Source organism: Labeo rohita, chromosome 18, assembly GCF_022985175.1.
Source record: "Labeo rohita strain BAU-BD-2019 chromosome 18, IGBB_LRoh.1.0, whole genome shotgun sequence".
Lineage (NCBI taxonomy): Eukaryota > Metazoa > Chordata > Actinopteri > Cypriniformes > Cyprinidae > Labeo > Labeo rohita.
Window position 1 is genome coordinate 5978276 of NC_066886.1, and position 22797 is coordinate 6001072.

At 35.1% G+C, this 22797-nt stretch overlaps 1 protein-coding gene across 1 annotated transcript in view; it reads left to right on the plus strand.

Moving 5' to 3' along the window:
- sema3d (sema domain, immunoglobulin domain (Ig), short basic domain, secreted, (semaphorin) 3D) overlaps nt 1–19267 on the plus strand; it is a 46517-nt gene extending 27250 nt beyond the window's left edge. The window contains exons 8-18 of the mRNA XM_051135652.1: nt 879–1021; nt 3972–4086; nt 4209–4278; nt 6457–6601; nt 6979–7201; nt 7532–7620; nt 7739–7780; nt 9033–9190; nt 11519–11583; nt 11779–11915; nt 18181–19267. Coding sequence (XP_050991609.1) covers nt 879–1021; nt 3972–4086; nt 4209–4278; nt 6457–6601; nt 6979–7201; nt 7532–7620; nt 7739–7780; nt 9033–9190; nt 11519–11583; nt 11779–11915; nt 18181–18558 — 1565 coding nt within the window. The 3' untranslated portion in view covers nt 18559–19267. The remainder of the gene's footprint in view (nt 1–878; nt 1022–3971; nt 4087–4208; nt 4279–6456; nt 6602–6978; nt 7202–7531; nt 7621–7738; nt 7781–9032; nt 9191–11518; nt 11584–11778; nt 11916–18180) is intronic.
- Nucleotides 19268–22797: the final 3530 nt, after the last annotated feature.

The window sequence follows — 22797 nt, forward strand, 5'->3', positions numbered from 1 at the left end:
AATATACTGATACCACAAACTGATTTACCCTCACAGTCAGTGGAAATGTTATTACGGCATTAAAATGTGCCACATTTGAGGCGTTGCCTCTGTTTCTATGATATACTCATAGTGATTAGGAGAAAAGATCCGTAAATCATAAAAAAAAGATGAGTCAAATCACCCAGCACAGAAAAATTTATTTTATGGTCAGGTCGGCGTGGAGTTGCCGGGGTGAACAAAATTGCTTTGGCTGTAATTAACTCAGCTTGAGGTTTATAGATATACCCATAAAAGTAGTGTCAAATATCTCATAAATATTATCTTTGGACTTCCACCTCTTAAAAATCTTGAAAAACTAAATGTGGTACAGTATATCTTCTGCTTGGACTCTGAATAACACTCCAATCCTTTATAGACATCCTTTGAGTTACCAACTGCTGGCACTTTCATCTCCTCTTCTCTCCTCTATTTCAGTCTCAGTCTTTTGCAGAGAGTCCAATATAATACAGTCTTTGTCTAGTCATTGAGTTAATGACTATCTTTCTTCCACCTTCGGTTTTCTTCTGAATGTTAGAGCTCTTCTGGTGGCTGATGCAATTTAATGGAGTTTAAACCCACACAGTCTATTTTCCAACCCTAAACACCCATTAACGGTCTGCTGTGAGTCTAAAAGGAAATGCCTAGCATTTACACTAAACACTAGGATACAGTTTTGTCTTTATACTCTGTCACACACACACACACACACACAGACACACACACTGTGGGTCTTAGCTCTTTTAACAGGCCTCCACATTCTCTTGTGAGTCTTATAAAGTGATTGGTGGATTATCATCAGAAATAAATTAAAGCTGACCAGGCTTTTGACAAGGCTTTTCTCTCTTTTGTCCCCACAGAGGGCAAGTTTATTTCCGCCCATCCCATCGCAGACACCTACAACCCAGACGATGACAAGATTTACTTCTTCTTCCGTGAGGCGTCCCGTGACGGGAGCACTACGGACAAGAGCGTGCTGTCTCGTGTCGCCCGGATCTGCCGGGTAAGAGCTGTCCTCATGCTGCCTGATCAGAGAGGAACTCACCTCATCTTTCTGATCCTTCTTTAGCACACAAGATTAAATGTGCTTCCCCTGGGAGGGGAGGCTTCCTGGTACATTCCCCTTGATGTGATCTGCTGAAAGCGGAGCAGACCACTGTTGTCAGGCAGGGTAAATCATAGCAGAGGTCTGGTCATGTAACTGCCGCTCGAGTCGTTGTTCATGATGACATTGGAAGTCCCCTGCGTAGCGAAATAAATGTGCTAAGTGACTCCATGTTAACACATTGTGTTCTGTCCATCCTTTAACAATAGTTCTTTATAGGCTGGGGGCATTACACAAGATTTGAATTCATCTGAAGTCAAGATAAACTACGGGGAACAACAGATCACACATCACTCTGACCACAAATGCGTCATTTTTACATCCATGAAGGGCACAGTTGGAAATGAACTTTATTCCCAAGTCGTTCCCTAAAGAAAATGAGTAATTGATTCCCTTCAAAAAGGTCTCTTCTACAAGGCTGTCATCAAAGCACACAGAAGATGGAAGTAATTTTGCCTTTTGCGATCCTGGGTGGCGGTTACTCCCCAAAACCTTCAGTTTAATTTAATATTATTATCTACATTTAATCTTGTTTTGAGCTTTTAAACCCTTAATCGCTCTCGTGTACACATGGATAATTAATGCAATAAACAAATGCCATGTGTTTTAAACAAAAAACATACGGAAAGAGAGCTATAGATTTATAGTTAGTTTTTTCATTTATGAAGAAAATATAGTCTGACTGTACATGTTTTTGAAATGATTTGAGTTTTGAAATTATTGTATTATGTGAGATGAGACCAAATAGTGATATGACCATGAGTGATACAAGAGACATAAAACCAGCACTTTTTAAAAATTTATTTTATTTTATTTTACACTGAAGACTATAGTAATGGCTGCTGAAAATTTAGCTTTGCATTACAGGAAAGAGTTAAATTTTAAAATATATAAATATATTATATAAATATAAGATTTCACAATACTGTTTTTACCTCACCAACCCCAAACATTTTTAAATTATAAGTTATATTGTATGTTAAAAATGGTTGTTGTTATGCAACAATATTTTAATGTACGTCTTGCGATTGAACAGAATCAAGTATTGCAGAGAGCTACATTTAATCTTGTTTTGAGCTTTTAAAACCTTCAGTTGCTCTCGTGTACACATGGATAATAAATGCAATAAACAAATGCCATGTGTTTTAAAAACGTGGAAAGTCAGCCATGGATTTTGTTATTCTGTTTATAATTTATGAAGAAAATAATGTATTCTCAGATGGGCTGACTGTACATTATACTGTTTATTAAACTGAGTCAAAATTATTGTATTATGTGAGAAAAAATGTTTGGGGTCAGTAAGATTTATTTTATTTTATTTTATTTAATTTATGTAACACTGAATACTAGAGTAATGGCTGCTCTAAATTTAGCTTTGCATCACAGAAAAGAGTTACATTTTAGAATATATTAATATTAATTTCACAATACAAATAAATGCATCTTTTGGTTAACATAAGAGAGTTCTTTCAGAAATGTAAAAAAAAATCTCGCCAACCCCAAACTTTTTTAAATTATAAGTTATACTGTATGTTAAAAATGGTTGTTGTTATGCAACCTGACTGTACATTATTATTAATTACTGCTTAATAAATACTGAGAGACATAAAATACAAGAGACATAAAACCAGCACTAATACCAGTACCATTCCAATGTTTGGGGTCAATAAGAATTATTTTATTTTATTTTATTTTATTTTTTTTTTTTTTTTTTTTTTTGTGATACTGAAGACTAGAGTAATGGCTAAGGAAAATTCAGATTTGCATCACAGGAATGAATTACATTTTAAAATATAGTAAAATAGAAAAGACTTTAAATTGTAATAAGATTTCACAATATTGCTGTTAGTACTGTATTTTCCATCAAATAAATGCATCCTTGTTAAACAAGAGAGTGCTTTCAGAAACACAAAAAATCTTACTGACCCCAAACATTTAAACAGTAGTTTATACTGTATGTTGAAAACGGTTCTTATTACACAAAAATATTGAATGCAGAATTCAGTTGACCAAACAGAATCAAATATTTTAGAGAGCTCTGTAGTCATTTTAAGCAACTGTCCATGCAAATCACCTGTCAGCCTGCAATTATAAAAAGTCAGTGATTTAAAGCAGTCTCCTTAATGCTGAAGACTCATCCTCCAGGTCTGTATGCTATAAAAATTCCAAGCTCTATTGCAAAATTCTTGGTCTAAAGCGGGTGGGTTTTTATAGCTTTAGGAGTGAGCTGTAAAGCTATCTGAGGCCAGATTCCTCACTGGATAACTGGCCTAACACTAGAGAGGGCATCTTTGAAGATTAAAGAATTTGGAAAACGCCACTCCTAAACCTCTTTTAGGTCTTTTCCCCCTTTTTCTCAAGTGTATGTGTTATTCAACAGGGATAATAGCAAAGGAGGAATATGTTTGCTGCTCTAAGTGGGTGTAGGTGAAATCATTGGAGTCCTTTGATTAAACCCTTCTGGCTGTAATGAGGAGATTCATTAAAGTGTTCTCAGCATGTCTTCTCGTTCTAAGACCTCTCAGTGCTCTATTGTGCATCTAAAGACATAAACCTGCGCTTGGAGAATGCACAGAGAGGGTCGTTATATTCCCATTATAAACTCCCTCGCTCGCTCTTCTCGATTTCTTGAACTCTCTTTCTTTGTCTGTCTCTCGTGTGTGCATTTGTGTACCTCGTAAGTCTGTGTGTAACTGAAGGGTTTGTGGTTTTCTCTAGTCTCATGCTTAATTAAGCTGCTCTAATCAAAAGCAAATGCTGGTGGTATACTTTCATGAAGTCTATAAAATTTAGGATTTGAATGATAAACAAGTATTGAGACCCTGTATGCTCTTGTGTTTGCATGCAGAATGATGTTGGAGGTCTGAGAAGTCTCACCAACAAGTGGACGACATTCCTCAAAGCAAGACTTGTGTGCTCCATTCCTGGACCAGATGGAGTGGACACGCACTTTGATGAGCTCCGTGAGTGTTTTCTGTTCCTACTCCCTCTCAAAAACACATATTTCAGTTTTATCATACTTCTCGGCATTTAAAAAGATATTCATTGTGCACATTTTTCATTGTGTGCTCTGTGTGTGTTACAGAGGACGTCTTCCTCCTCCCTAGCAGAGATGAAAGAAATCCAATGGTGTATGGAGTGTTCACCACCACCAGGTGAGACGTGGCTCCTGCAGTGAGCGTATCAATATTTAATTGCTTTTGGTCTGGGTACCGTAGCTTGAAATCCGTTCTGAAATGTGTAATTGTTGATGCGATACAAAATGAGTTTACAGTGCCCCTGTTATGCCTTTCACGCAGTGTAATGTATCTGTATGGGAATGCAAACTATCTGCAAAGTTGTAAAGCCAAAAGTGCGTGATAAAGTTATTGTTTCCAAAAAGAAAGAATCAAGTCTGAACACTCTAAACATGTCGTTGGAAATTCTAATCCCCTCACAGTGCAACACATTTGCATAATTGCCACCTATATTCTACATTTGCCGGCCACAACAACTTGACCCACCCACAAACACCAAACACATCATTTTACTGATGACTGCTTCTCTAATCTTGGGAAGTTTAACGCCAGATTCACAAAATGTTTGCTCTTAAAAGATGGCTCAATACCGAGTATATCTGGACCAGCTGGCTCAACTAAACCACAGAGTATTATAAATAATAGGTGTTAATGTTAATATTTTCTATTGAGCTTTCAAAATACAGAATTATGACAATAGGCATTGTTTCTGACACACGTATGCTCTAGACCAATCACAACAGACTGGGCCATCTGACCAATCAGAGCAGAGTAGGTTCACAGAAAGGAGGGGTTTATAGACTGAATCTTTGAACTGCTTCAAATGATTCGTTCGAGAATTGCTGGAAAATGAGGTGATATTAAATGCACATTTTGAGAAAAAAAAGCATTTGTTTGACCTTGCATGCATGTAAACCTACTGCAGGAGACTTGCAAAACAATATGAGGAACCTTAAAAGAACTGACTCTGAACAGCCTGAACGAGTCGTTAGTAATTCGAATCCCACTTTCGAAAGTAACACATTTGCATAATATGTGCCTACGTTCTATGTTGGCTGGCCACTGACAACTGCTTCTCTAATCTCGGGGATTTCAGTGCGGGATTCATAAAACGCTTCTTCTTTAAAGATGAGTCAGTACCCAGTTTATTTGAACCAGCCGTCTCCACTGAATCACAACCTGTGAGTATGATGAATAATAGATGTTTATATTTTTTATCAAGCATTCAAAATACAGAATTAAGACAATGGGCATATCGTTTTTGACACACGTTGTACACTCTAGATCGATCACAACAGACTGGGCTATCTGACCAATCAGAGCAGAGTAGGTTCACAGAAAGGAGGGGTTTATAGACTGAATCTTTGAACTGCTTCAAATGAATCGTTTGAGAATCACTGGAAAATGAGGGGATATTAAATGCACAATTTGAGAAAAAAAGGCGTTGTTTAACCTTGGATGCATGTAAACCCATTGTAGGAGACTTCCAAAACAATATTAGGAACGTTAAAAATGGCATGCTCCCATTAAAAAACTGACTTTGAACAGCCTGAACAAGTCATTAGTAATTCGAATCCCACTTCGAAAGTAATACATTTGCATAATGTCTGCCTACGTTGTATGTTGGCCGACCACAAACAACTCCACTTGCGACCATGCATGCATATGTATCAACTGTAGGAGACTCTCAGAACAATATTAGGAACCTTAGAAATGGCATAATAGGGGCATTTTAAATATATTTTACAGATTAATATGTGACCTGAACCACAAAACCAGTCATAAATATAAACGTTTTGAAATTGAGATTTATACATCATCTGAATAAAAATAAAAGAAAGCTGAATAAATAAGATTTCCATTGGTGTGTGGTTTGTTGGGATAGGGCAATATTTGCCAGAGATACAACTATTTGAAATTCTGGAATCTGAGGGTGGAAAAAAATCAAAATATTGAGAAAATTGCCTTTAAAGTTGTCCAATAAAGTTCTTGGCAATGCCTATTGCTAATCTAAAATTACGTTTTGATATATTTACGGTAACAATTTTACAAAATATCTTAATGGAACATTATCTTTGCTTACCATCCTAATGATTTTTGGCATAAAAGAAAAATCGATCATTTTGACCCATACAATGTATTGTTGGCTACTGCTACAAATATACCCGTGCTACTTAAGATTGTTGTCTAGGGTTGCATATAACAATGCAAACATGGTTATTTGTATAAAGTTCCTAATTTTTAATGCCCATTTATTTACTATGGCATTCAGGTTGTTTAGTTTTTATTTTTTAACATGCGTTTTTGGGGGTTCAGTTCTATCTTTAAAGGATCAGCAGTATGTGTCTACAACATGGAAGAAATTCGTGCAGCGTTCAATGGACCGTATGCTCATAAAGAGGGACCGGACCATCGCTGGGTGGAATATGAAGGCAGAATCCCCTATCCAAGACCAGGCACTGTTAGTAACACCTTCAGTGCTCTCCCTTTCAGTTTTATGCATTACCACTAGAGGGAGACATAACACAATGTATACCTAATACCTTACATACTGTATATCAAAATACTGTTTACACCAGAGTTATCCAAACCTGTTACTGTAGAGTTTAGCTCTGACCCTAATAAAACACATCTGAACCAGCTAATCAAATAACTTCCAAGCAAAATGTCTTGCAGCTAAACTCTGAAGGAACTCTGCTCCTGGTTTATACAAACACATCATTTCTGATCATTCCGAAGCAGTTACATCACTTCATTTGAGTGCATATTTGTAATTACTTCCAGAAATTTTTGCTGTTATAATTTCTAAATGCGTAACTATAAATCTTTTTCTTTCAGTGCCCCAGTCGGACATATGATCCTCATATAAAAACGACTAAAGACTTTCCAGATGAAGTCATCAGTTTTATACGGCTACACCCACTGATGTATCGCTCTGTGCACCCAGTGACGGGCCGGCCAATTTTCACTCGTATCAATACGGAGTACCGGCTTACTCAGATTGTAGTGGACAGTGTGGCAGCTGAGGATGGGCAGTATGCTGTTATGTTCTTGGGCACAGGTAAGATAAGCAACACAAAAGTTAATAGTCACATGTAACAATTAGAAATAATGCGACAATTAACAAAATATAATGATTTTTTTTATTTTAGCATCTAGTGAACTGACCACAAAGATAGTATTTTGCTCATTATAGGCTTGTTCTACATACCTATGGTGTCCAAAAATACAGTTTGAAACACTTTGAACTCTGATACACTTTAACCCTTTCACATTGTAACACACTGACACAAAACACTTTTTTTTTTTTTTTACTGTTGCTTTCATTTTAAACAACCAGCAGATGGCAGTAGAGCTTAAGATATGTAAATGTGTGCGTGTGTCTTTACAGATATGGGATCCGTTTTGAAGGTTGTCAGCATCACTCAAGAAAACTGGTCCACGGAGGAGATCATCTTAGAGGAGCTTCAGGTGTTCAAGGTAAACGTTGCAAACATTCAAATATGAAACCGTTATGGATGAATGAAAAACAATAAACAAACACACTAATAAACAAAAAGTTCACCTGCTAACAATATTGGTACATTTATTTATCCAGAGTCCCTCACCCATCCTCAATATGGAAATCTCCTCAAAGCAGGTAAGAAAAAATGTATACTTGGTTTTACTAAACTACATCTTGGGAATGAAGAAGGGAAACAAACAATGTGACCCTGGACCACAAAACCAGTCATAAGTTGCATGGGTATATTTGTAGCAATAGCCAAAAATACATTGTATGGGTCAAAATTATTGATTTTTCTTTTATGTCAAAAATAATAAGAATATTAAGTAAAGTTTATGTCCCATGATTAGTAATATGCATTGCTAAGAACTTAATTTGGACAATTTAAAGGCGATTTTCTCAATATTTTTATTTTTTTTGCACCCTCAGATTCCAGATTGTCAAATAGTTGTATCTCAGCTAAATATTCTCCTATCCCAACAAACCATACATCAATGGAAAGCTTATTTATTTAGCTTTCAGACGTTGTATAAATCTCAATTTTAATAAATGGACACTTATGGCTGGTTTTGTGGTCCAGGGTCACAAATTATTCAAATGACATTCATCAGCAAGCTGTATTTGTTTCAGAGGTTCTACAGGACTGTTTGTTATAGTCAAGCAAATCAAACTTCCCAAGCCTCAGTCTCATAATATATGTGTTATGGCCTCCATTGTTTGTACTGTTTTATCAGAGTCTCACAGATAAGTGTTTCTCCTGTTTTTTGTTACTCCCATTTGTCTAATTACCTCTTATTATCTTTCGGAGTTCATGGTTAGGTTTGCAGTTCACCCGAAAACTTTTATCCTCCTTTCTTCTGCACAAAAAGAACCTTATGGTTATATCAGTGGGCCACTTGGCCAAATCTTTTACAATTAAAGCCCTTTTTTTATAGCAGAGGATAACAGAGTAGAGATAAGAAATTACATGGAGAACACAGGGGTTGAATGGAAACTTTGTATCATTATCTCATCAACATTTCACTTCTGCTTCTAATTCTCATTCTGGTGAATGCTACCACTTGAAATCATTAAATGGTTTCAAATAAGTTCCTAAACAGCATTTGCTTTTACAAGGGTGTTATATGGGAATGTCTGCTTTGACTGCCTGGCTCACACTGAGAGAAAAGCAATAGCACCACAACTTTTACTGCACTTTGTGTTGTTATGTTCATGGTTTGCTTATTCTCTGCGTCACAGATGCTTCTTTATAGAGTTTGTTGGACCAAAAAGACAAATTATGCTGATTGATAACTCTGTTAGAGAGCTTGCCCCAGTAAGCACTTTTTTGTCATTGCACCTGGTTTAGTACTTTGTGCATATGTGTGTGTGTGTTTTGTGTGTGCAGCAGCAGCTGTTTGTTGGAGGAAGCGACGGGTTGGTGCAGGTGTCCCTGCACAGGTGCCATATTTATGGGCAGGGCTGTGCAGAATGCTGCCTGGCTAGAGACCCCTACTGCGCTTGGGACGGCACCCAGTGCTCCAGATACATTCCAGCCTCTAAGAGGTAACACACACACACACACACACGAACCGATAAAGCCATTGTCCCAAACACGAGTCGATGCAAAGCCTTGACATTGATTCACAGAGTCAGCACTTCTGTTTAACGGTCTGTTTAACACGAAAAATGCAAAGCCACATGCGTCCTACGATATCCCAGAGATGTGCGCCGTGTGCAGTTTGGTGTTGTGAGGTTTTTGGGATAGCAGAAAGTTAAAACAGAGAGAGGGCTTTGTGGTGCCCTCTTTCTGACCTACTTCTCCAGGGTGAGTTGTTTCCTGGAGTTCAGCACAGAGAAGAAAATGATAAATATTTGATTTTTCCTGTGCCATAGGGTGTAGTGGGACTGGACTGGACAGGCAAATTGATTAAAGTTGCTTTGTTGTTGAGATGATGTATGTGAGCTGCCAGAGAAGTTTTCTTGCCCTTTCTCTCCCCGGCTCTCTGGTCCGCCACTGACGCAAGGAGGCCAGGTCAGTCCTGCAGAGAGAGCGAGCGAGAGATAGGGAGACACACAGAGAGAGGAATTTTAGTTTGTTTTGGAGATTATTTGGCTGTCAGATGGCTCTGTTTGAAATGCGCTTTGTGGCTTCATTTAGATTCATATTTGACACTGAAGTTTGCTGTACTGCAAAAAGAGCTGGGGGTGTTTTCAGAAAAGTTGTGGCAGTAATGTTTTTATGATTAAAGATAAAATATATAGCATGAAAGTAGTCTTACTATCTGTTTTCTTGCTCTGAAGATCAAACATTAGATTCGTCATTATGCTTTTATAGGTACTGTAATACTTGATCTTGGATTTATGACTGTTTCTCAACCTTTTTGCCCTCCATTGTCCACAACAATATTCAAAGACCCAATGAAATTTTCAATTTGTTTGTGATTTACTGGATATGGATTTTTTTTTAAATTGGCATAAGAGGAAAAATATATTGTTCATTATACAAATTCCCAAAGCAAAATGTATTCATTTAAAAAATTGCATATTTTTAATATTTAATATTTTTAATATTTTTTAAAAAATATTAAAATAAGTCATTTTAAATATAAAATGCAATATTAAAATTGTAATAAAAACAAGAAATATCTCGTAAATACCTTGAAATATCTCCATTGTCCACAACAATATTCAAAGACCCAATTAAATTTTCCGGTTGTTTGTGATTTACTGGATATGGATTTTTTATGGATTAAAAAAAAATCACTCACAATTTCTACCCAATAAAATAGTTTAAAGCTTGGCAGAAGAGGAAAAATGTATTGTTCATCATAAAAATTCCCAAAGCAAAATGTATTAATTTTAAAAATTGCATATTTGAAAAAAAAACAAACAATTAAAATATGTCATTTTAAATATAAAATGAAATATTAAAATTATAATTAAATCAAATATCTAGGTTTTTTTTTTATTTTGGCTATTTAGTGCTAGTTTTGTCTTATTTTAATATATATATACATATATATATATATATATATATATGTAATATATATTTATTATATTTATGCATTTGGCAGATGCTTTTATCCAAAGTAATTTACCCCATTGTCATCCAAGATATTCATGCCTTTCTTTCTGCAGTCGTAAAGAAATGTTGCTTTTTGAGGAAAACATTTCAGGATCTATCTCCATATAGTGGACTTCTATGGTGCCTGTGAGTTTGAACGTCCAAAATGCAGTTTCAATGCAGCTTCAAAGGGCGCTAAATGATCCCAGCCAAGGAATCTTCAAGGAAGGGTCTTATCTAGCGATCTGTTTATAAAAATGTGTACACTTTTTAATCTCACATGTTCGTCTTGTCTAGCTCTGCAATGCACATTCGTACTGTAATTGAAGTTGGAGGAGAAAATGAGATGGGAGTTTATCCACATACCCTGACTGTATTGACTCGGATTACACAGAGTACGCATGCGCATCACAGAGCTAGACAAGATGAGCATTTAAGGTTAAAAAGTATATTTTTAGAAAATGACAAATCGTTTGGCTAGATAAGACTCTTATTCATTGGCTGGGATTGATTAGAGCCCTTTGAAGCTGCATTTAAGCTGCATTTTGGATGTTCAAACTCCAGAAGTCGACTATATGGAGATAATTCCTGAAATGTTTTCTCAAAAAACATAATTTCTTTATGACTGAAGAAAGAAAGGCATGATCTTGGATGACAGCGGGGTGAGTACATTATCTGTACATTTTTGTTCTGGAAGTGAACTTCTCCTTTAAGCTGTATTTGCCTCAGTTTGCTCAGCAGCTTTTCAAATATTTTAGCTGTTTAAGAAGTCTAAAATGTAATCAAAATGAATTAATCTAAAAAAGCCTTTTCACTTGTGCTTGCAGGAGGGCCAGAAGGCAGGATATCAAACATGGAGACCCATCCAACCATTGCTGGGACACAGAGGATGGTAAGGAGGCATATGTGGGGGTATGCGTGTGTGTGTGTGTGTGCATATGGAGCATAAAAGCACTAAAAGCTCTGTTTTGTTTTAAAATGCTCCATTGTCCTGTGGGGCTCACCTAATGGATCTCAACGCTAACCCAAAAAATACCTTTACTGTCTTTCTGATATGCTGATCACTCTCTTTCTCTATCTTTGGCAGTGTTGGGGAGGAATGTTGAGGAGAAGGTGTTGTATGGAGTGGAGAGTAACTCCTCTTTTCTTGAGTGCGTTTCAAAATCCCAGCAGGCCTTGATCCGCTGGTTCGTACTGAAGCCAGGAGCGGACCACCGTCAAGAGGTATAATCAACATACATCTATCTCACTCTGTGCCTATATGTGTGTGTGTGTGTGTGTGTGTGTGTGTGTGTATTATTCACTCACTTTCCTAGCTTTTTCTTGCATGGTAAGTAGTTAGCTACACAACAAAATTAAATATTTAATTGTGACCCTGGACCACAAAGCCAGTCATTAGTAGCACGGTATATTTGTGGCAGTAGCCAAAAATACATTGTATGGATCAAAATTTTTCTTTTATGCCAAAAATCATTAGGATATTAAGTAAAGATCATGTTCCATGAAGACACTTAGAAAATGTTCTACCTTAAATATATCAAAACTTAATTTTTGATTAGTAATTTGCATTGCTAAGAACTTCATTTGGACAACTTTAAAGGTGATTTTCTCAGTATTTGGATTTTTTGCATCCCCTGATTTTCAAATGGTTGTATCTCAGCTAAATATTGTCCTATCCTAACAAACCATACATTAATGGAAGGCTTATTTATTCAGCTTTCATGATGACTTAATCTTAATTTAAAAAAATTAACCCTTATAACTGGTTTTGTGGTCCAGGGTCACAATTATTATTTAATATTTATATTTATATACACTGCCGTTCAGAAGTTTGGGATCAGTAAGATGTTATGTCTTTTAAAGAAGTTTCTTATGCTCAGCAAGGCTGTATTTGATCAAAAATCCAGGGAAAAAAATTTATATTGTGAAATATTATTTAAATCTAAAATAGCTGTTTTCTATGTGTATATATTTTAAAATGTAATTTATTCCTCCGGTGTAATGCTGAGTTTTCAGCATGATTACTCCTTCTAAAATGCTGATTTATTATCAATGTTAAAAACAGTTGTACTGCTTCATATATATGGATCCCGTGGTACTTTTTTCAGGATTATTTAGTGAATAAAACATTAAAAGAACAGCATTTATTTAAAATGAAAATCTTTTGTAACAATATAAACTACCATTTAAAAGTTTGTAGTCAGTAAATTTTTATTCTTTCTTTTTTTTTAAGAAATTAATAGTTTTATTCACCAAGGATGTGTTCAATTGTTAAAAAGTAAAAGAGAATTCTTTAAAAACTTAAAAAAATCCTGCAGATCCCAAATTTTAAATTGCAGTGCATGAATAAATTAGTGAATAAAATTAGTTGGTGAATTGTTTATTCGATCAATTAATTCTTTAATTACATGAACCATATTAATAAAACCCAGTCACTAAAATGAATCATTGTACCATAAAATGTTAAAAAGTACCGCAGTACTGTTTTAAACACCACTTAGCATAAATGTATAAAGTATAGCCTGGGCGTATTCCAGTCATAGTTTCTCTTTCATAACAATGTCTTTTGGCATGGTTTTCATGGTTGGACACACTCTAGAAACTGATTTACAGTAACTCTCAACCCCCTGATGCTTAGAAAAAATAGATGTTGCATAATTCTGAAGCTCGTCTTACTAAACAGTGTGTTATAACAGAGAAACAAAGAACTGGAAGAGTTCTGTTGGTAATCGTGAAAATAGCCCAAGGCTCAGAAACTGAGGAAACACTAACATAGAGATACAAAACACAACAGTACTGTCAAGAATTGACCTTCACTGGTGGATTCATCTCTTATTCACTGTTTTACACCTACGCGTTTAATCTCATCTCATCTTCACTGCTGTCGATTAGGTGTTATGCATGCTTACCTTAGAAACACATACAGATGCATTCGTCTTTCAGATATCTCTGTCCTTTTCAAACTGCCTGAGGGACTGTATTTGTGCTATCTTCTAAAACACAGATTTATAATGTGGCATTTGTGAGCCGCAGTCCTTTCAAGTGATCTATGTGTGTAGTGGAAAGTTCATGGTGCAGATACAGAGGTCATTTTCACCTTGTGTCGTGGGTGTCTCTTGTCTTTATTAGCTGTGATGAATAGATGGGGGCCAAGACCTGACTCTGGAGTGGTAGATCAGCATATCCTTTTATTGATCCATCTCCACAACAATTAATCCCAACAGGAGTATGTGTCTGAGAGAGAGAGAAAACTGAAGACACGTATGGGAAGACATGACAGCAGAAGGTCAAATCACAGCACAAATGTCACAGGGTAGATGCAATTCAAGAAAAAACATGGCATTTCCTGCTTTTAGAAATATCCTGCAGTCCCACGTCTCAAGTAAACACTGGCCCTGCTATGATGCATTTGTTTTATTTTCGTTTCCCTTCCTGCTTTTCTTCTCCTCCTTTCTTTCTCACAGCACAGAATGACTCCCTGCCACACAGCTGCTCGAAACACCTGCGACACACGCACAATCTCACACGTGTGGTGCAATCTTAAAAATATCTGCCCACACTTCACCTTGTAAAAGACAGCAATGAATGATAGAGGAGAAAACAGCACTTGCGTGTTTCTGTGAATTTTTATCGAATCAGAGTACACAGATATCTGGTTTCAATAACAGAATGGACCCTTCATATCCCACATAGCTGAGAACAGAATGAGAGAACTGTGGGATGGGAATTGTAAAGAATTTATTGATTCTGGTTCTAATTCAGATTTTGGTTAACAATTGTGTAAAAACAATTAACTCGTGGCGTAATTCTATAAAAAATGCACAAACGTAACTTACACCTTGGATTGATTTTGTTGTAAAAAAAAAAAAAAAGTCTAAAGGAATGCAAAGGTGATACGCACTTAAAAATAATTAGGCCCACTTTAAGATTTTTGTATTTTAAATGCATAAATGAAACAAGAAAGAGTGAGACTTAAGTAGCAATGCTGATAATTTTTTTTAGCATACATTCTAAATAGATTTAGAATGTATGCTAAATATGCCTTAGTTAGGTTTATACATTTGTCATCACTAAATCAAAATTATGTAAACCAATCTCATACATTTTAACTAAATTAATTTAGCTTGATCTAGCCATATTTGAACCATGTTCAACTAATTCAGTTTAATTATTTTCACAATTAACAGATTTACTGTATGTTGAGTCGAAGTAATTTAAATAATAACATTTTAAAATGTTGATAATTCAAATAAAATCCAAATGATGCAGGGCTGACATGACAAAAGCAAAATGTTATAGTCTAAACAATAAAGCGTTAAGTATTTTTTAAGTTTTATAAGTTTTTTTATGCTTATCAAGGCTGTATTTAAAATAAAAAAAACAGTCAAATTGTGAAATATTATTGCAATATAAAATAACAGTTTTTCAGGATTCTTTGATGAATAAAAAGTAAAAAATAGACATCTTTTCTAATAATATAAGTGTTTACTATCACTTTTGATCAATTTAATGCATCCTGTCTGGAAAAAAGTATTAATTTCTTTAAAAAAAAAAAAAAAAAAAAGAAAAATTTACTGACCCCAAACTTCTTTACAAAAGATTTCTATTTTAAATAAATGCTGTTTTTTTAAACTTTCACAACTGTTTTTAACATTCATAATAAATTATCATATTAGAATGATTTCTGAAGAATCACGTGACACTGAAGACTGGAGTAATGATGATAATTTCAGCTTTGCATCACAGGAATAAATCATATTTTAAAACATTTTAAATTGTAATAATATTTCACAATATTGCATTTTTTTCTGTATTTTTGATCAAATAGATGCAGCTTTGATGAGCAGATGAGACTACAATAAAAATCTTGCTGATCCCAAACTTTTCAACAGCAGTGTACATCACTGTGATATAATGCTGACATTCTGGAACTATTAACAAACCAAATGTCATGAAAATCCTGCCAGTATAATTTTAAAAATCTGAATAAGAATCTTTTATCGATTCCAAATTCTAAACAGGACTGTTCTTGCTCTTTCATGCTTTCTCTCCCTCTTTTTCCCCTTCATCCCTCTACCCAATTTTTCCACGCTCTTCGCTACCCTCTTTTTACAACTAAATATAATTTCCCATAGGACTATGGGTCACCGGTGGGCCAGCTCGCATTTGAGATGTGAGACAGATCCTGTGCTGAAGGTTCCAGACCTTCTCTCTATTTCTCAAAACCCACAGCTAGACCCAGTGGTGTGCGGAGGGGCCGCAGACAGACAGAGCCCTCGTATAGTGGTTTTAATGCCTTTGACCCGGCACTGAGACTGATGCTGTGCTTAATTCTCCGTCTGTGATCAGAGGCCAGTTTCCTCCTGCCCCCCAGTAAAACCTTCAGCGGGAGTTACACGCCGTGATATACTGCCGAGACACACACGTTCATTTAAAACACACCCACACACCAGAACATCTCCATGACACACACACTCGTTTCATCTTGACACTCATGTGCCCTTAGCCTTTATGTTTTAGTTCCAGCTGTCACAGGTGCAAAACCGCCCTTTTCCTCTCATTCCTGACACGTTTTGCAAGGTATGACTTAAAAGTCACACTCCAAATTTGAAATGCAAATATAAGGATTTGTTTAGTGCAATCATGACTATTGCATTTTCTTAAAGCGTCCTTTAGATGGCAGATAGATTAGCATAAGTCAATGCAGCAGTAAGACTTTTGTGTGCATTTTACAGGGATTCAGAATGCTTTGAAGCTTTCTTTCCCTCCTCTTCGTTCTGCACAGCTGTATTGATTTAGTCCACGACAACAGCGTGACTAGCAGGAGAAATCAGCAGGCTCAAAAACACAGATAACAGAAAAAAATGAAAGAGAGAGAATGAACAAGCAGCCAGCAACGGAAGGGAAGGGAGGTGAAAAGATGGAAAACTGATATTGGAGAAAGAAAATATTAGCAAGACTTAAGATGATTAAGTGGAGATGACTGATTCATGAATAAATTGTTATTTTGAATCAGTTATTTTAAATGATTCGGCCAAACTGATTCATTGTATGGTTCACTTGACTAAATCAAAATCTGTGAAAACAGATCTTATTTTGCTTGACTGCATCAATCTTCAACCTAAATGTATAATAATTATGCACAATGCAATTTATGAATAAATTATTTTGAATGAGTTATTTTAAATGATTCGGCCAAACTGATTCATTGTATGATTCATTTGGCTAAATCAAAATTAAAATCTGTGAAAACAAATCCTATTTTGCTTAAAAGCATCAGTCTTGAGCCTAAATTTATAATAAATATGCACAATGCAATTTATGAATAAATTGTTATTTTGAATCAGTTATTTTAAATGATTCTGCCAGATTGATTCATTATGGTTCATTTGTCTAAATCAAAATTGAAATGTGTGAAAACAGATATTATTTTATTTGACAATCATTCTTGAACCTAAATGTATAATAAATATGCATAATGCAATTTAAATCAGCCTGATTTATTCAAAAGATGGTGACATCAGCAGCATTTAAAGCTACACAATATAACTTTGGCCCATTATTGTTTAAAACTAAATTGGATTCTCTATCTGAATATCTGAATAAATTTGCTTGGATGTGATTTGAAACAGCTGTGTTTCAGAACATGTTAATCTTTTTTTACAAACTGTTTTACAAACATTATTTTAAATGACCCATGGTCAATTTTTTATTTATTTTTTTGGTTATGACAACAAACTTTCAGCTTCACGCAACCCACAGCCTGACCTACTTTCTCTGTAGGGACATTATGTGACACAGATAGGCAAATAATATGAAATTTCCTGTAAAATCTGTCCGGATTGTTATTATAAATTTATCATATATGGGTGAAGACCTCTTATTAGACGTTATCCATTTTGTTTTGTTTTGTTTGCACAAAAGAGCACAAAAATACCACACACAGGGACTTTTTAAATTATGAACGTGAATTAAAGTAACAAATAATTTTTTGATTCATCCATATTAATCCAAATTCTAAATATTTTTAGTCTGGATGATCACAAACGGGTTTATATGCAATGAACACACAGTGCACTTTCTATGTCAGAGGTCACCAGAAAGATGGACAACTTGGATATACATCACTGCAAGAGAACACACAAATACTTTGACTTGAAAGTAGACCATGAAATCACAAGACCAAGGGCATAACACTACTCTGGCCCCCTTTTCCGTCTCTTTCTCCCTCGTTAGCATTAACGTGGTCAGCTTGTCTAATAAGATTCTAATGATCAATCAGACGGCGTAATGTGAGGTCAGCAGGAAACAGAGCACAGAGGTTAAAGACTGATCTCTGACCTTGAGGGAGTCTCGCTGTTGGCTCCTGGGCAGAATGATTTATGAGAATAAACCCAGCAAGTGACACATAAATTCCCTGTTTGGCTATGAAGCTGTCATGTGTTGATATGGTTGGTTTTTATTAAAGAATTCTGTGTATTTGTTGCAGATCAAATTGGACGAGCGTGTGCTGATAACCGAGCGAGGTTTGCTGATTCGTTGGCTCCAGCGTAGTGATGCAGGTTGGTACTTCTGCACGTCTCAGGAGCACAGCTTCACCCGTACCCTCCTCCACCTCTCTCTTCACGTCCTGGAACGCGGACAGATCCAAGCACGCCAACCTGCTATCCGGGAATCATCAGAAAATCCGTCTGTGACCGAAGTTCGCCAGCGCTATAAGGACTACTTGGGCATGTTAAACGGCCCCACGCGCTCTCTGGATGAGTACTGCGAAACGCTCTGGCTCAAAGAGAAGAAGCAAAAACAGAAGGGCAAATGGAAGCACGTTCAAGAGCTCCGCAAGAGCAGGAACCGACGCCACCACTAGAGGTGCCAATGAGGCCTGGATTCGAATGTGAGGTTAGATGGGTCACAATGCCCATGGAGCCTCTGGATGTGGATTAAATGAACTTTAAACCAAATACAAAGACGTAAATTAATCATCTCTTGCAAAAAATCTTTCAGAAATATCAGTGAAATGACACATTAATCTTGTTTTCATTTTGACTGGTCCCTCAAAAGTTACGCACAGATCTTTACTATTTAAAAATGAACCAAAAATACCATGTGACCACCAGTCATCTTGACTGATCTTGAAAATGTGTCAGAATCCATTAGTTTTGTTAAAGCCGCTTTGGGCAAGGTATTATAAACTACAATTATATACCTGTAAATCTATAAACAATGTTCAACACTACGATTTTTCAATCTAAAAATGTCTGTTTTGGAGACGTTTTCCAAAGCAACATAACACCAGTTTATTGCGCTTTAATTTTAACCAAGAATAAATTTGCATTCATGTTGAATGTATGTAAATATTTATATTATTTGTACATGAGATTGTGCATGCTTTAGGATTATTTACATAGAACTCTCTTTGAGATTACAATTTTAACCAAGCATTTAAGTTTCACTGAGTAAAATACATTATTTTTGTATTTTTGCAATGTGTCTTACTGTAGGCAATTTGTTTACGGCATATGACGTTATTTAAATTTACTAGGATGTTGAAATAAACATTTTTTATTTCTACTTAACTTTACAACCAAGAAAACAATGACTTTGTTATTTAAAAAAAAATAGTTCACACAGTAGTTGGTTGGTCAAACCAAGTATGATTTTTTTTCTTTAGGTGAACACAAAAGGAGATTTAACAGAACATTTAGGCTGCTTTTTCATACAATGTCAGTTTATGCTAACCATGGTCTTGTCAAGCTCCAAAAAGAGTGTCATAAATAGGGTCCATATGACTCATGCACTATATTTTAAGTCTACTGAAGGTATGTGATAGTGTATGGAACGAGTATATATCAAGTCTTCTGAAGATATATGATAGTGTATAGAAAGAATATATATGACAATGGACCACAAAACCAGTCATAAGGGTCCATTTTTCGAAATTGAGCTTTATACATCATCTGAAAGCTGAATAAAGCTTTCCATTAATGTATGGTTTGTTAGGATAGGACAACATTTGGCCAAGATACAACTATTTGAAAATCTTGAATCTGAGGGTGCAAAAAAATCTAAATATTGAGAAAATCACCTTTGTCCAAAAATTGTCCAACTGAAGCTCTTACTAATGCATATCACTAATCAAAAATTAAGTTTTGATATATTTACAGTAGGAATTTTACAAAATATCTTCATGAAACATGATTTTTACCTAATTCCTAATGATTTTTGGCATAATTTTGACCCATATAATATATTTTTGGCTATTGCTGCAAATATACCCCAGCGACTTAGAATGGTTTTGTGGTCCAGGGTCACATATTTCAAGTTGTCTGAAGACATATGATAGCGTATGAAAAGAGTATATTTTAAGTCTTCAGTAGGTATATAATAGTGTATGGAAAGAGTATATTTCAAGTTATATGAAGATATATGATAGCATATGAAAAGAGTGTATTTCAAGTCTTCCGAAGGTATATATGATAACATATGAGAACAGTATATTTCAGGTCTTCTGAAGGTATATAATAGCGTTTGAAAAGAGTACACGATTACCAACGGTACGGTACGGTGCAGTACTTTTTTTCGGTACATTACTCTCTGTGTAATAACAAAAATATTTTTTTCAGTGAAAAAATAAGTCGACAAATCTCAATTTCAGCATTTTGAACAATAGGGCCCTACAATCTTTTTCTTTGTTTTCAGAAATTCTTGTGTGTTTTAATTTTTCTGATAATTAAATACAGGCATTAAATATTTATTTATTTTTAATGAAATGGAAATGAAACCTTTTTATTTGTTGCCAAACAAACAGATTTTTCTGCTATTTCTGTTATTATTATAATTTCTGCATTTAATTGTTTAATTAAATTTGCCAGAAATAGGAATATTTAAACACCTACATTATACTGTACAAAAGTAATACAAGAGTAATACACTTCTGTTATATGTTAAACATTACTTTTATATTGAGAGGTTGCCAGTTAGTTTTTGTTTGTATACGCTACGGTATGATGATAATTTTCTCAAATGAAATGGTAAAAGTGACTCTCACAGCAGTTCTGGAGATTAAGTTAATGCGTTTATGTCGTTATATAATGAGACGCAGAGCCCGAAAATCACATGTGCTTCACTATTTGTGCAGTAAACAAAGCCGCGTCTCCGCCTTCATTTATATTGAGCCAAGCGGAATATGGAGGATTCATATTTAAACCGTCTTGTTGCGTTTTAATATTCACACACACTAGTCCATATCGCGATTCGAATTAAGTGACAGATCTACTTTTGATTTACTAAACCAAAAATTGACGAATTCTGCAGCATCCCGCGTTATAGAGTAAATTCCATTTTCATGAATGGACTCTGCGATCCCGTCCGCATTTTAGCTGGGGAGAAATTGTAGACGCGTGACCACGTAACATTAGAGACAGAAATGACATGCCATTGTGTAAATAAGATAAATAACATAAGGCTATTTTGTATTTTTTAATAAAAGAACAAGGTATAGACCTGTTCTATAGGAAAGGTAACCTTAAATGAGGTCTGTTGTGATCTGGCGCTATATAGAAAATAAAGTTTACATGACCTTAAAGGGGGGAGGCGGGCCGCACCCCTAATATAATGGCAGGGGAAACACTGTAGTATATTTCAAGTCTTCTGAAGGTATACGATATCATTTGAAAAGAGTACGTTTCAAGTCTTCCGAAAGCATATGGAAAGAATATATTTCAAGTGTTCTGAAAGTATACGATAGCGTTTAAAAAGAGTATATTTTAAGTCTTCTGAAGGTATGATAGTGTATGAAAAGAGTATGTTTCAAGTCTTCTGAAAGCATATGGAAAGAGTATATTTCAAGGGTTCTGAAGGTATATGATAGTGTATGGAAAGAGTGTACTTCAAGTCTTCTGAAGATATACAATAGCGTAAGAAAAGAGTATACTGTAAATCTTCTAAAGGTATATGATAATGTATGAAAAGAGTATATTTCAACTCTTCCGAAGGTATATGTGACCCTGGACCACAAAACCAGTCATAAGGGTCCATTTTTTATACATCATATAGGATAGGACAATATTTGGCCGAGATATAGCTATTTGAATATATGGAATCTGATGGTGCAAAAAAATCAAAATATTGAGAAAATCACCTTAAAAGTTGTCCAAATGAAATACTTAATAATGCACATTGCTAATCAAAAATTACATTTTGATATATTTACAGTAGGAATTTGACAAAATATCTTCATGGAACATGATTTTTACTTAATATATTAATGATTTTTGGCATAAAAGAAAAACCAGTAATTTTGACCCATACAATGTATTTTTGGCAATTGCTACAAATATACCCCAGTGACTTAAGACTGGTTTTGTGGTCCAGGGTCACATATATGATAGGGTATGACAATAGTATATTTCAGGTCTTCTAAAGGTATATGATAGCATTTGAAAAGAGTATATTTTAAGTCATCTGAAGGTATGATAGTGTATGAAAAGAGTATGTTTCAAGTCTTCTGAAAGCATATGGAAAGAGTATATTTCAAGTGTTCTGAAGATATACAATAGTGTAAGAAAAGAGTATACGTCAAGTCTTCTAAAGGTATATGATGGTGTATAAAAAAAGTATATTTCAATTCTTCTGAAGGTTTACGATAGTGTATGAAAAGAGTATTTAAAATCTTCCAAAGACATACAATAGTGTATAAATAAAGTACATTTCAAGTCTTCTGAAGCTATACGACAGCATATGAAAAGAGTGAATTTTAAATCTTCTGAAGGTATAGCGAATAAAAAGAGTATGTGGTGAGTAGACTTTAATTTTTTGGTAAACGCTCGCTTGAAGTAATCATTGATTGACTATGGCACAGAATGCGAAATATAACGCATTCAATTAATTGTCTTCAAATTAGTATTTTATTATTTAATATAACAGCAGATGTTTTTTTACCATTATGTTTATCCACAAAATACCACATAAACGATTTGCTATTACCACATCAAACAGGACATAAACAGTCTTCAAAATACTTGATTTAAATTTTATAGTTTTTATCTTGTAATTTTATATTTAGATAAAGATGGAGTGCTTATACCAGAGTTTTTATTCCAAGTAT